At 42.9% G+C, this 14,420-nt stretch overlaps 1 protein-coding gene across 1 annotated transcript in view; it reads right to left on the bottom strand.

The window, feature by feature from the left end:
• The window catches only part of slc1a7b (solute carrier family 1 member 7b), a 104,939-nt gene that overhangs the window by 13,411 nt on the left and 77,108 nt on the right, over positions 1-14,420 (bottom strand). The window contains exons 4-8 of the mRNA XM_039002780.1: positions 12,381-12,423; positions 11,954-12,188; positions 11,518-11,617; positions 10,954-11,187; positions 1,522-1,716 (exon numbers count right to left, since the gene is read on the bottom strand). Of these exons, the coding sequence (XP_038858708.1) occupies positions 1,522-1,716; positions 10,954-11,187; positions 11,518-11,617; positions 11,954-12,188; positions 12,381-12,423 (807 nt within the window). The remainder of the gene's footprint in view (positions 1-1,521; positions 1,717-10,953; positions 11,188-11,517; positions 11,618-11,953; positions 12,189-12,380; positions 12,424-14,420) is intronic.

The raw sequence follows: 14,420 nt of genomic DNA, 5'->3' as shown, positions 1-14,420 counted from the left end.
CAGACTGGGATAAGGATTGATTGAATATGTCCGTAAACCCACCAGCCAGCTGGTCTGCGCGTGCTCTGAGGACGCGTCTTGGGATGCCGCCTGGGCCGGCAGGCTTGCGAGGATTAACACGTTTAAATGCTTTACTCACATTGGCTGCAGTGAAGGAGAGCCCGCAGGTTTTGGTAGCGGGCCGTGTCAGTGGCACTGTATTGTCCTCAAAGCGAGCAAAGAAGTTGTTTAGTCTGTCTGGGTCCGCGATGGGGCTGGTTTTTCTTTTGTAGTCCGTGATTGACTATAGACCCTGCCCCATACCTTTCGTGTCTGAGCCGTTGAATTGCGATTCTACGTTGTCTCTATACTGACGCTTAGCTTGTTGGATTGCCTTGCGGAGGGAATAGCTACACTGTTTGTATTTGGTCATGTTTCCGGTCACCTTGCCCTGATTAAAAGCAGTGGTTCGAGCTTTCAGTTTTGCGTGAATGCTGCTATCAATCCACGGTTTCTGGTTGGGGAAGGTTTTAGACGCTGTGGGTACATCACCGATGCACTTGCTTACCGAATCAGCGTATTCATCAATGTTGTTGTTCGACGCTATGCGGAACATATCCCAGTCCACATGATCGAAACAATCTTGGAGCGTGGAATCCGATTGGTCGGACCAGCGTTGAACAGACCTGAGCGCGGATGCTTCCTGTTTTAGTTTCTGTCTATAGGCTGGGAGCAACAAAATGGAGTCGTGGTCAGCTTTTCCCGAAAGGAGGGCGGGGGAGGGCCTTATATGCGTCGCAGAAGTTAGAATAACAATGATCCAGGGTTTTGCCAGCCCGGGTTGCGCAATCGATATGCTGCTAGAATTTAGGGAGCCTTGTTTTCAGATTAGCCTTGTTAAAATCCCTAGCTACAATAAATGCAGCCTCAAGATATGTGGATTCCAGTTTACATAGAGTCGAAGGAAGTTCTTTCAGGGCCGTCGATGTGTCTGCTTGGGGCGGAATATACACGACTGTGATTATGATCAAAGAGAATTTTCTTGGTAGATAATGTGGTCGGCATTTGATTGTGAGGAATTCTAAATCAGGTGAACAAAAGGACTTGAGTTTCTGTATCTTGTTATCAATCAATCAAGTTTATTTTATATAGCCCTTCGTACATCAGCTAATATCTCGAAGTGCTGTACAGAGACCCAGCCTAAAACCCCAAACAGCTAGAATGCAGGTGTAGAAGCACGGTTATGATCACGCCACGTCTCGTTAATCATAAGGCATACACCCCCGCCCTTCTTACCAGAGAGATGCTTGTTTCTGTTGGCGTGTTATTTCATAGTTTTGATGTAGTTTCTTATTCTACAATGTAGAAAATAGTAAAAATAAAGAAAAACCCATGAATGAGTAGGTGTGTCCAAACTTTTGACTGGTACTGTATATTAAACCAGAGTGATCTACAGAGCGTCTGCGCTTCAAATCATTTCATTTAAAAGGGTTCTGTAAAAGAGGGTCTATACTATAAAAGCTGTCCATTTCTCCCTGTTACCTGATGGTAATGATCTGTCCAAAGTCCAGCTCGTAGTTATTGACCTGGGCGATGAAGATGGCAGCCACGGCCTCGTAGAGCGCCGTCCCATCCATGTTGATGGTGGCGCCCACGGGGAGCACAAAGCGGATAATGCGTCGGTCGATGTGGTTGTTCTCCAGGAGGCACTTGAAGGTGATAGGCAGCGTTGCAGAGCTGGGGAGAAATAGAGCGACCGAGGGGGACAACATTACAGCTGGGGAGAGATGGAGGAAGACAACACCGAGTTGAAGGTGGCAGAGCTGTAGAGAGACAAAGGAAGACATCACAGAGCTAAAGGTGATGCCAGTGTGGCAGAGCTGTAGAGAGATAAAGGAAGACATCATAGAGCTAAAGGTGATGGCAGTGTGGCAGAGCTGTAGAGAGATAAAGGAAGACACCATAGAGCTAAAGGTGATGGCAGTGTGGCCGAGCTATAGAGAGATAAAGGAAGACATCATAGAGCTAAAGGTGATGGCAGTGTGGCAGAGCTATAGAGAGACAAAGGAAGACATCATAGAGCTAAAGGTGATGGCAGTGTGGCAGGGCTATAGAGAGATAAAGGAAGACATCATAGAGCTAAAGGTGATGGCAGTGTGGCAGAGCTATAGAGAGATAAAGGAAGACATCATAGAGCTAAAGGTGATGGCAGTGTGGCAGAGCTGTAGAGAGATAAAGGAAGACATCATAGAGCTAAAGGTGATGGCAGTGTGGCAGAGCTATAGAGAGATAAAGGAAGACATCATAGAGCTAAAGATGATGGCAGTGTGGCAGAGCCGTAGAGAGATAAAGGAAGACATCATAGAGCTAAAGGTGATGGTAGTGTGGCAGAGCTGTAGAGAGATAAAGACATCATAGAGCTAAAGGTGATTAAAGTGTGGCAGAGCTGTAGAGAGATAAAGGAAGACATCATAGAGCTAAAGGTGATGGCAGTGTGGCAGAGCTGTAGAGAGATAAAGGAAGACATCATAGAGCTAAAGGTGATGGTAGTGTGGCAGAGCTGTAGAGAGATAAAGACATCATAGAGCTAAAGGTGATTAAAGTGTGGCAGAGCTGTAGAGAGATAAAGGAAGACATCATAGAGCTAAAGGTGATGGCAGTGTGGCAGAGCTGTGGAGAGATAAAGGAAGACATCATAGAGCTAAAGGTGATGGCAGTGTGGCAGAGCTGTGGAGAGATAAAGGAAGACATCATAGAGCTAAAGGTGATTAAAGTGTGGCAGAGCTGTAGAGAGATAAAGGAAGACATCATAGAGCTAAAGGTGATGGCAGTGTGGCAGAGCTGTAGAGAGATAGACATCATAGAGCTAAAGGTGATTAAAGTGTGGCAGAGCTGTAGAGAGACAAAGGAAGACATCATAGAGCTAAAGGTGATGGCAGTGTGGCAGAGCTGTGGAGAGATAAAGGTGATGGCAGTGTGGCAGAGCTGTGGAGAGATAAAGACATCATAGAGCTAAAGGTGATTAAAGTGTGGCAGAGCTGTAGAGAGATAAAGGTGATGGCAGTGTGGCAGAGCTGTGGAGAGATAAAGGTGATGGCAGTGTGGCAGAGCTGTGGAGAGATAAAGGTGATGGCAGTGTGGCAGAGCTGTGGAGAGCTGGAGGCGGATGACACATTAAAGGTCAACAGGAAATTAAGTCATGAGACAGGTTATTTGTGCATTTTATTGCCATACGACATAACCACCTGTTCTTTTTATTTCAATATATAAAAAGAAGTGTACTTCATTATGTTAAAAGAGCTTAGAAGAGCAAACAATTACAATGAACCTTTATTCTGCTTTGGGGAGAACAGATGGTGCATTTACAGCAGCTGTTAAGTTTCATGATTAACTCCAAAATAACCCCCTTATGAAACTTAGGATGTACAATCTCAAAGCACAGAGCAAGTTGAGATGTAATGTTTGTTTCTTCTTTGGATGTCTGTCTGCTCAACCTGTCAGTGGACAGACATGAAGGTTACACACACACACACACACACACACACACTTCCGCAGCCAACCTTTTGGGGACATACAGTTCAGTCCCATTCAAAATCCTATTTTCCCTAAACCTAACCCTAACCTGTACCTAACCCTAACCTTGGTGAACAGCCCACACCTACAGTTGAAGTCGGAAGTTTACATACACTTAGGTTGGAGTAATTAAAACTCTTTTTTCAACCACTCCACAAATTTCTTGTTAACAAACTAAACAAAATTTCACTGTATCACAATTCCAGTGGGTCAGAAGTTTACATACACTAAGTTGACTGTGCCTTTAAACAGCTTGGAAAATTCCACAAAATTATGTCATGGCTTTAGAAGCTTCTGATAGGCTAATTGACATCATTTGAGTGAATTGGAGGTGTACCTGTGGGTATATTTCAAGGCCTACCTTCAAACTCAGTGCCTCTTTGTTTGACATCATGGGGAAATCAAAAGAAATCAGCCAAAACCTCAGAAAAAAAATTGTAGACCTCCTTACTTCATTTTCTCACGCTGTATACAGATATTTCTATAGTGTTATTGACTGTACGTTTGTTAATCCCATGTGCAACTCTGTGTTGTTGTTTTTGTCCCACTGCTTTGCTTTGTAAAAACAATAGTATGCAAGTATAAACACCATGGGACCACGCAGCCATCATACCTCTCAGGAAGGAGACGCGTTCTGTCTCCTAGAGATGAACGTACTTTGGTGCGAAAAGTGCAAATCAATCCCAGGACAACAGCAAAGGACCTTGTGAAGATGCTGGAGGAAACAGGTACAAAAGTATCTACATTCACAATAAAACAAGTCCAATATCGACATAACCTGAAAGGCCGCTCAGCAAGGATGAAGCCACTGCTCCAAAACCGCCATAAAGCCAGACTATGGTTTGCAACTGCACATGAGGACAAAGATCGTACTTTTTGGAGAAATGTCCTCTGGTCTGATGAAACAAAATAGAACTGTTTGGCCATAATGACCATCATTATGTTAGGAGGAAAAAGGGGGACGCTTGCAAGCCGAAGAACACCATCCCAACTGTGAAGCACGGGAGTTGCAGCATTAAGTTGTGGGGGTGCTTTGCTGCAGGAGGGACTAGTGCACTTCACAAAACAGATGGCATCATGAGGAATGACAATGATGTGGATATATTGAAGCAACATCTCAAGACATCAGTCAGGAAGTTAAAGCTTGGTCGCAAATGGGTCTTCCAAATGGACAATGACCCCAAGCATACTTCCAAAGTTGTGGCAAAATGGCTTATGGACAAAGTCAAGGTATTGGAGAGGCCATCACAAAGCCCTGACTTCAATCCTGTAGAAAATTTGTGGGCAGAACTGAAAAAGCGGGTGCGAGCAAGGAAGCCTACAAACCTGACTCAGTTACAGCAGCTCTGCCAGGAGGAATGGGTCGAAATTCACCCAATTTATTGTGGGAAGCTCGTGGAAGGCTACCCAAAACTTTTGACCCCTATTATTCTGTCATTTCACATTCTTAAAATAAAGTGGTGATCCTAACTGACCTAAAACAGGGATTTTTACTAGGATTAAATGTCAGGAATTGTGAAAACTGAGTTTAAATGTATTTGGCTAAGGCGTATGTAAACTTCCGACTTCAACTGTATTCTTAACCCTTTCCCGATTCTGGGTCCGTATCCCTGTCCCCCCATCCTATCCCTGCACTCCACCCTCATACCTTTCCCAGACCCTCTGTTCCTATCCCTCCAACAGATACAGAACCTCAGATTATACCCCTCATCAGCACCTTCTCAGACAAACAGAATCCTTCATTCCAGACTTAAAGCCACATTCACCCAAACACAATATACATTTCCCCCACTCCCGGAATTCAGACCTATATCAAAACCCAACCTAAGGGATCTCTTAGTCTATGCAAAATGTTCCAATAAACCCACTCCTACACTACCTATTGAACAACAGTACTATAGACAACTCCCACTCATTCAAAATCCACATGCACAAACCTCCAGTCCTGTCCCACAACTCATGACCATTCAGAGCACCAACATTGTCTATGCCATAACATGCACATTATGCCACAACATTTCTATAGGAGAAACCAGTCACATATTCTTGACACGCCTCAAACAGCACCACTACACAATTGAAAAAAAATAACATATTACAAACACACCTGGTAAAACACTTTCAAAACCACCCTACAACCTCCCTCTGCATCACCAGTCTGGAGATGAAAGCCTCCTGGACCATAAGCCATAGAAGAGCAGCTGTATCCAGTTGGATAGCAAAACTTAAGACCTTGGCTCCACTTGTTATGAATGGTAAAGAGCATTGACGGTGGGAGTTAGTGAGGGCCTAATTAAGAGAGCCAGAGGGGCCACCGACACGAGGAGGAAGTTCAATTAAAAATAATGTATTTATTTGCTCTCTGCCTTTCATGTTCTCTCACCCTCTCCAGACCGGTCGGATGTACAATATAGAAACAGGGCAGAAAGTTGAAATAGGCCCGTGCAACCCATGGTTTGATACCAGCATAAACAGAAAGCTTCTTAAACCTAACCCTAACCTTAACCCTTGGCAGGTAGCCTAGTGGTTAGAGTGTTGGACTAGTAACTGAACGGTTGCACGATTGAATCCCTGAGCTGACAAGGTAAAAATCTGTTGTTCTGCCCCTGAACAAGGTAGTTAACCCACTGTTCTTAGGTGTTACGTTCCCCAGTTTCTGTGTTGTATTTGAGTGTGTGTGTTTCAGGAGATGGCTTCCTGGAAGCCTCCCCAACCAGCTGATTGGTTGACCCCAGGCTAATTGATGATTGGAGAGCTGACCCCGCCCCCTCGTCAAGAAGCAGCTGACTCTAATCACCATTGCCACCAGAAGATAAAAGCCAGTGTTCTGTTCAGAAGAAGGGAGATCATGAGAAAGATTAGAGAGAGAGATTTTTTTTGCTGGAGAATTAGATTGTGATATAGTGTTGGTTGTTTAACAGAAAGTGTGGTATGTAATGTGTTAGTTGTTGTTGGTAGCAGCTTTGATATGTTCTGTGTTTGTTGCTTTGTCAAAGTTTCTTTAGTGGCCTGAGTTAGTTTACTAGGCCACTCAGGCCACTAAAGAAACTTTGACAAAGCAACAAACACAGAACATATCAAAGCTGCTACCAACAACAACTAACACATTACATACCACACTTTCTGTTAAACAACCAACACTATATCACAATCTAATTCTCCAGCAAAAAAAATCTCTCTCTCTAATCTTTCTCATGATCTCCCTTCTTCTGAACAGAACACTGGCTTTTATCTTCTGGTGGCAATGGTGATTAGAGTCAGCTGCTTCTTGACGAGGGGGCGGGGTCAGCTCTCCAATCATCAATTAGCCTGGGGTCGACCAATCAGCTGGTTGGGGAGGCTTCCAGGAAGCCATCTCCTGAAACACACACACTCAAATACAACACAGAAACTGGGGAACGTAACATTAGGCCATCATTGAAAATAAGAATTTGTTCTTAACTGACTTGCCTAGTTAAGGTAAAAAAACTAACCCACTATCCCTAATCCCCCTAGAAATAGCATTTGACCTTGTGTGGACCAACAAAATGTCCCCAATTGGTCAAGTGTTTGTTGGTTTACTATTCTTGTGGGGAATTCTGGTCCCCACAAGTATATTCACACACACACACACACACACCTCCCGTTTCCTCCAACACTCACCTCTCACCCCTTCTACCTATCCTTAATAAAGAGATACTCTTCTTTTTCGACACCACACTCCAAAAAGCAAGTCCTGCTGGCTCTAGTTTAGTGACCGCATAACTTATTTTTATAATAAACATGAATGTGTTGAAATTGTTTGCCTAGTCAACTTACACACAGATCTGACACACACCCCTACCATACCAGACATGCCACCATGGGGTCTTTTTACAGTCCCCAGGTCCAGAACGAATTCCTAAAAGCATGCAGTACTATATAGAGCCGTTATTACATGAAACTCCCTTCCATCTCATATTGCTCAAATGAACAGCAAACCTGGTTTCAAAAACAGATAAAGCAACACCTCACGGCACAATGCCTCTCCCCTATTTAACCTAGATATTTTGTGTGTATGTATTGATATGGAGGCTATGTGTGCTGTTTTTAAATGTCCTTGAGCTGTTCTTGTCGATTAATGTTCTGTATTATGTCATGTTTCATCCTAATAAAATACCAAATACCTCCTTTCACCCCCCTCTTCCGTTCTCTCACCTCCCTCTCCCCTCCCACCTCCCTCCTCTCCTCCCTCCTCCCTCTTCTCTCCTTTCACGTCTCATCCCCCTCCTTTCACCTCCCTCCTCTCACCTCCCTCCTTCCTCATCTCACCACCTCTCACCTCTCACCTCCCTCTTCTCTCCTTCCTTCCTCCCTCCTCTCATCTCCCTCCTCCTCACTCTTGTCTTCTCCCTGCTCTCTCCTTCCTCCTCTCACCTCCCTCATCTCACCTCCCTCTTCCCTCCTCTCACCTCCCTCTTCCCACCTCCCTCTTCCCTCCCACCTCTCTTCTCACTCCTGTCTTCTCCCTGCTCTCTCCTTCCTCCCAGTCTGACACGTGTTTCAACTCTGGAAACATACAATGTGTGGCATCTGAAATATCTGGGATGGTGTGTGTGTGTGGTATGTGTGTAATTAATTACATGAATAGGATCTTAACCTTGGAGTTAAACACATTATAGCCTCTAGCCTATTCATGAATGCTCCAAGGCCTTTTACCTCATTGTCATGTTTTACCATGCTTTGATTAGCAGGTTCTTTATTTTTAGAGAAGGGCATATTTGAAGGCTGTTGCTAGGTTATCATTATGTACCTATGAAATGTTAACACGGCAATGGGTACTGTACTTGACTATTGTTCCGGTTTGGTGCCTTTCTTACATATGTTTTTAAGCCTTTCTTACGTCAAACACACTACAGAAACCCACCCCTTTTGTGACATAAAAGGAAGCTCTAGTGCATACACTGGGAGAAAAAAAAGATGGTGATTCAACTTACAATTGTAAGGCAACCAGCTGAAATAGGATTGTGAGTTTACTCAACATTTGGGACTATATAGCTGAACAAACATACATTCTCAAGTTGAATGTTAGGTTGAGTGAACATACACTGAGTGTACAAAACATTAAGGACACCTTCCTAATATTGAGTTGCACCCCCCTCTTTTGCCCTAAGAATAGCCTCAATTAGTCGGGGCATGGACTCTGCAAGGTGTCGAAAGCGTTCCACAGGGATGCTGGCCCATGTTGACTCCAATGCTTCCCACAGTTTTGTCAAGTTGGTTGGATGTCCTTTGGGTGGTGGACCATTCGTGATACATACTGGAAACTGTTGAGCGTGAAAAACCAGCAGCTTTGCAGTTCTCGACACCAACCGGTGTACCTGACACCTACTACCATACCCTGTTCAAAGGGGGCTCCCGAGTGGCGCAGCGATCTAAGGTACTGCATCTCAGTGCAAGAGGCGTCACTAATCCAGGCTCTATCCCATCCAACCGTCATTGTAAATAAGAATTTGTTCTTAACTGACTTACCTAGTTAAATAAAAACATAAAAAGGCACTTAAATCTTTTATCTTGCCCATTCACCCTCTAAATGGCACACATACACAATCCACGTCTCAATTGTCTCAAGGCTGAACAATCCTTCTTGAACCTGTGTCCTCCCCTTCTTCTACACTAATTGAAGTGGATTTAACAAGTGACATCAATAAGGGATCATAGCTTTCACCTCGTCAGTCTGTCATGGAAAGAGCAGGTGTCCTTAATGTTTTATACACTCAGTGACCAATCCAAATTGAGAATTTATTCTACCTTTATTTGCATATTTACCAGTGTGCCTTTCAAGTAAATTGTAGTTACTTACCACCCATGACTGCATTTGTTAGTGAAACATACATGTTGTATTCAGTCCTCTAGCCTTCACCAAGTAAGTCTCAAAGTGAATATGTTATCTTAAAAAAACTATTTATGACAATATATTACATACAGTGTCACGGCTGTTGAAGGAACTGGACCAAGGTGCAGCGTGGTGAGCGTACATTTCCCTTTTATTTATAAAAATGACGCCGAACAAAACAATAAACACTACAAAAACAAACCGTGAAGCTAAAGTCTATGTGCCCTAAACAAAGTCAACTTCCCACAAAGACAGGTGGAAAAAAGGGCTACCTAAGTATGGTTCTCAATCAGAGACAATGATAGACAGCTGCCTCTGATTGAGAACCACACCCGGCCAAACACAAAGAAATAGAAAACATAGAAATAAAGAAACTAGAATGCCCACCCTAGTCACACCCTGGCCTAACCAAAATAGAGAATAAAAGCCTCTCTATGGCCAGGGCGTGACATACAGTAATAAAGCCTTTCTTTGAGGGCCTACTTTCACCCTAACAAAGGGGTCTGAAGCTCCTGGTTTACATGCCACATCAAGCCTGCAAGTCACAAAGTGATGTGTAATTCCTATTGAGTGAGGATATCCAACAATTTGAACTTTTTAATCACCCGCAAACTGCATTGAGAATGATTGCCGGGTAGGGAAGATCACTTATTGAGACTACCTAAATCAAATAAACTGGAACTGCCATATCAGTAATGGGTGCAATAAGTCCAATAACTAACAGATTGTATTCATTTAGGAAAATGCATATTATTTATGTTTGTGTAGCGTAAGATTAATCAACCAATCAATGTACATGCAAAAACACAGGTATTAAAACAAACAATTCTGAAAATCAACCTGGTATAGAGCATGCCTGGAAATATGGTAATGATGGGCATGGTTTTCAGTGGTTTTGAGCAAACGTGGATTTGCCATTTTACTTAATAACATGCTTCTTCAAATTCAACTCACTTCGAGCAGAGTTTGTTGAGTAAACAAATGAACATATATTAAGCTAAAATTATTGTATTTTTGAAGTCTACTCAACTCACAAAATAACACTGATTAAGCAATTAGTTAAGTTGGCTTTTTTACACTGCACATGCCCTGAGTCTGATGTCAATGTGTTGTTTAGCAGTACCACTTTCTCCTACTCACACCAAGACTAGAACCCAGTACCTCTGCCTCCCAAACACACACAATGACCCTCCTGAAACAGTCTTAGCCAGTCACACCACCAAAAAGCTGGAGACATTTCAGGCTGAGGAGTGAGGTTATAGATGCCCATCTGTTACATGTTCATGAGGAGGCTGTTGCCCCAGCAATGTGCCTTACCTGGAGGATGATGCCAGGGCGATGAGAAGCGCCTGCAGGATGCCTCAGATGTAGACAACGGGTTAGGGTAAGAGCTAAGGTTAGGTCTAGGATCAGAGTAGGTTTGTTGTTGTTATTTACCTGGATGAGGTTTCCAGGGCGGTATGCAGGGCCTGCAGGATTCCACTGATGCGCATGATGGGTTAAGGGTCAAGGCTAGTGTTAATGTTCGGGTTAGAGTTGTTGTTTACCTAGAGGATGTTGCCAGGGCGATGAGCAGGGCCTGCAGGATGCCCCTGATGTAGACGATGGGGCTCTTCTTGGTGATGAAGAAGTACATGGCCGGGAGGATGAAGAGCCCGTGGAGGATCAGACCGAAGACCACCGTGACAGCGTAGAAACCCAGCTTCTTACCCATGGCCGACGGATCGCTCATCTCCAGGATCTTACCGGCCACCAGGAACACGATGCCGAATGGGAAGTACCTAGTCAGGAAAGGAGGAGCAGGGTCAGAGGTCATACACACAGCCATACAGAATTTGTAACAAGGATCCTAGACACTATTCCGTGGACACTATTCCATATTTACTGCACTCATTTTGGCAGTAGCGCACTACGTAGAGAAATAGGTTGCCATTTCAGATGCAACCCTAGGGTGATGGGCTGTTTGTGATGAATGCAGGTAGAAATGTCTGTGCTGTCTCCACATCTATGTGTTACGGTTAGGACCTGGAGTTTTTCCTGATAAGGATCACTTCATATGGTCTGGAAAAACTCCATGTCCTAGTTGCTGTATAGTGTAGTCAAATCTTTACCAGATGACGATAGCAACGATCTTCAGGACAGCCTCGTTCAGGCTCTGGCAGAAGTTGACCAAGGCGCTGCCGTTAGGCCCCATCCTGCCCAGCATTATACCTGTCGAAATAAACAGCATGTCAGTGATGCAGGACAGGACGCTGCTCACATAGTACACATCACTGGACATCAACTGAGAAAAGTGTTAATTTCTCCTGACAGTGATTTAGGCCTTGCTTGACATCTGTACTTGGTCAAATACAAAAACAACAACGTAATGTAAGCAAAAGATTTCAGGAAATGTCACAAGTAATAGTGATGAAGACAGAGTGGCTCAGTTGGTAGAGCATAGCATGGAGCTTATAATGCCAGGGTTGTGTGTTTGATTCCCATGGCGGACCAGTATGGATGAAAAACAATGAATTAAATGTAAAATAATGTGTGTTTGTTTATTACCCATAGTGGCTGAGAAGATGACGATTCCAAGGACGTTCATTCCGTCACTGGTTCCCGGTAATGTTTTGAAGTATACGTCTGGGGGAGGAGTCAGGTCCAAGGAGAAGTTCTGGAGCTCTGTTCCGTTGTCGTCCTGGATACCGTATATGAGTGCTCGCCGTGTGGTGGACTCTGATAGGCTCTGACTCACTGTGGCCTTCGGCGTTTTCATAATGGGAACACTTCTCGTCCGGTACTGTTCATATGAAGTAGAGCAGAGAACAGGGACGATTAAAGATTATTCATGGTTTACTTCCTTAATTAGAAGATAGAGAAAGAAACTTGAACTCAATAGAGGTCAAATAATCAAAACACTGAGAACTGAATCCAACTGGAACACATGGAGCGTGAAGTCCTACAGGAAAGCGTATGATTTAAAGGGGCTCACCTGTTGAAATGTGGCTTGAACTAAGTTGGCTGGAAACATGTTGCTGGAAGGGAAAGAGAACAAAAATATACAGTACCAGTCAAAAGTTTGGACACACCTCATTCAAGAGTTTCTTTATTTTTATTATTTTTTACTATTTAGAGAAATCAAATCAAATCAAATGTTACTGGTCACATACACATACTTAGAAGACGTTATTGCGGGTGTAGCGAAATGCGTATGTTCCTAGCTCCAACAGTGCAGTAGTATCTAACAATTCACAACAATACACACACTGGGATGGCGTATCACTTCAGAATGCTGTTGTAGCAATGCTGGTTAAGTGTTTCTTGAATTCGAAATAAATCACAGACAGTGTCACCAGCAAAACACACCCCAATTCATCACACTTCCTCCTTCACGCTTCACGGTGGGAACCACACATGCGAAGATCATCCGTTCACCTACTCTGCGTCTCACAAAGACACGGCTGTTGGAACTGAAAATCTCAAATTTGGACTCCACTGGTCAAATTTCCACTGGTCTAATGTCCATTGCTCGTGTTTCTTGGCCCAAGCAAGTCTCTTCTTATTATTGTTGTCCTTTAGTAGTGGTTTCTTTGCAGCATTTCGAACATGAAGGCCTGATTCACACAGTCTCTGAACAGTTGATGTTGAGATGTGTCTGTTACTTGAACTCTGTGAAGCATTTATTTGGGCTGCAATTTCTGAGGCTGGTAACTCTAATGAACTTATCCTCTGCAGCAGAGGTAACTCTGGGTCTTCCTTTCCTGTGGCGGTCCTCATGAGAGCCAGTTTCATCATAGCGCTTGATAGTTTTTGCGACTACACTTGAAGAAACGTTCAAAGTTCTTGAAATTTTCCGCATTGACTGACCTTTATGTCTTAAAGTAATGATGGACTGTCATTTCTCTTTGCTTATTTGAGCTGTTCTTGCCATAATATGGACTTGGTCTTTTACCAAATAGGACTATCTTCTGTATACCACCCCTACCTTGTCACAACACAAATGGTTGGCTCAGAAAAATCCACAAATTAACTTCTAACAAGGCACACCTGTTAATTGAAAGCTGGTTGAGAGAATGCCAAGAGTGTGCAAAGCTGTAATCAAGGCAAAGGGTGGCTACTTTGAAGAATCTCAAATATAAAATATATTTAAATTTGTTTAACACTTTCTTGGTTACTACATCATTCCATATGTGTTATTTCACAGTTTGGATGTCTTCATTATTATTCTACAATGTAGAAAATAGTGAAAATAAAGAAAAACCCTCGAATGAGTAGGCGTGTCCAAACTTTTGACTGGTACAGTATACATATAAAAATATATAACAAACTCTAATAAGTCATTTTGTTTTATCTGTTCAATGTCAATCGCAAAACTACATGATATTGCACAGTTATTTTTGTAAAGATTTATTTTGTCCATACATGTGACTCTTTAAAACCTCATGCACTTTTCACAGAAGCCAGACTTTGCTGTGTGAAAAACAGCCATAAGAATTGTCATACAATTACATTACATGAACTCCAGGAACTGTTTTATTTGTGATTATCTACAGCACAGCCATTACTTAAAAAACCAAATGGGGAAGGGTCAACATCCAACACATGTACTGTAGTTTCTTCTGAGTAGGAGCAATAGGCCTTCATCTTCTGTACAGCTCCTGCTCTGTTGTGTTGGATGAACAAAAAGCCTACGGTATAACCTTGTGGTTATATAAATGTTTCTTTCAAAATAAAATGTACTGCATTGTGAAAGGAAACTCTGAAGAAAGTTTTCAGATAATATTTTGTTATGTCATTGAAAGTCAGGATGTTCAGTTAAAAATTGTTGACCCTTTGAATTATTGTAAAGAACATTTAGCTTTCCTCAGCTTTTGTTGTTGTGTCTGTCTTAACAATGACGTTTTCATTGAAATAGTTGAAGTGGTCGAACTGATATCATTAAAACATACCATTATTTTATTATGTTGACATAAAATAGTCTCTTGCCTACAAACTATCTTAACTTTCTGTTAACTACCCACCGGCCAAAACC

Source organism: Salvelinus namaycush, chromosome 10, assembly GCF_016432855.1.
Source record: "Salvelinus namaycush isolate Seneca chromosome 10, SaNama_1.0, whole genome shotgun sequence".
NCBI lineage: Eukaryota > Metazoa > Chordata > Actinopteri > Salmoniformes > Salmonidae > Salvelinus > Salvelinus namaycush.
The sequence above is the reverse complement of the archived record's forward strand: the minus strand, read 5'-3'. Positions and strand labels throughout refer to the sequence as shown.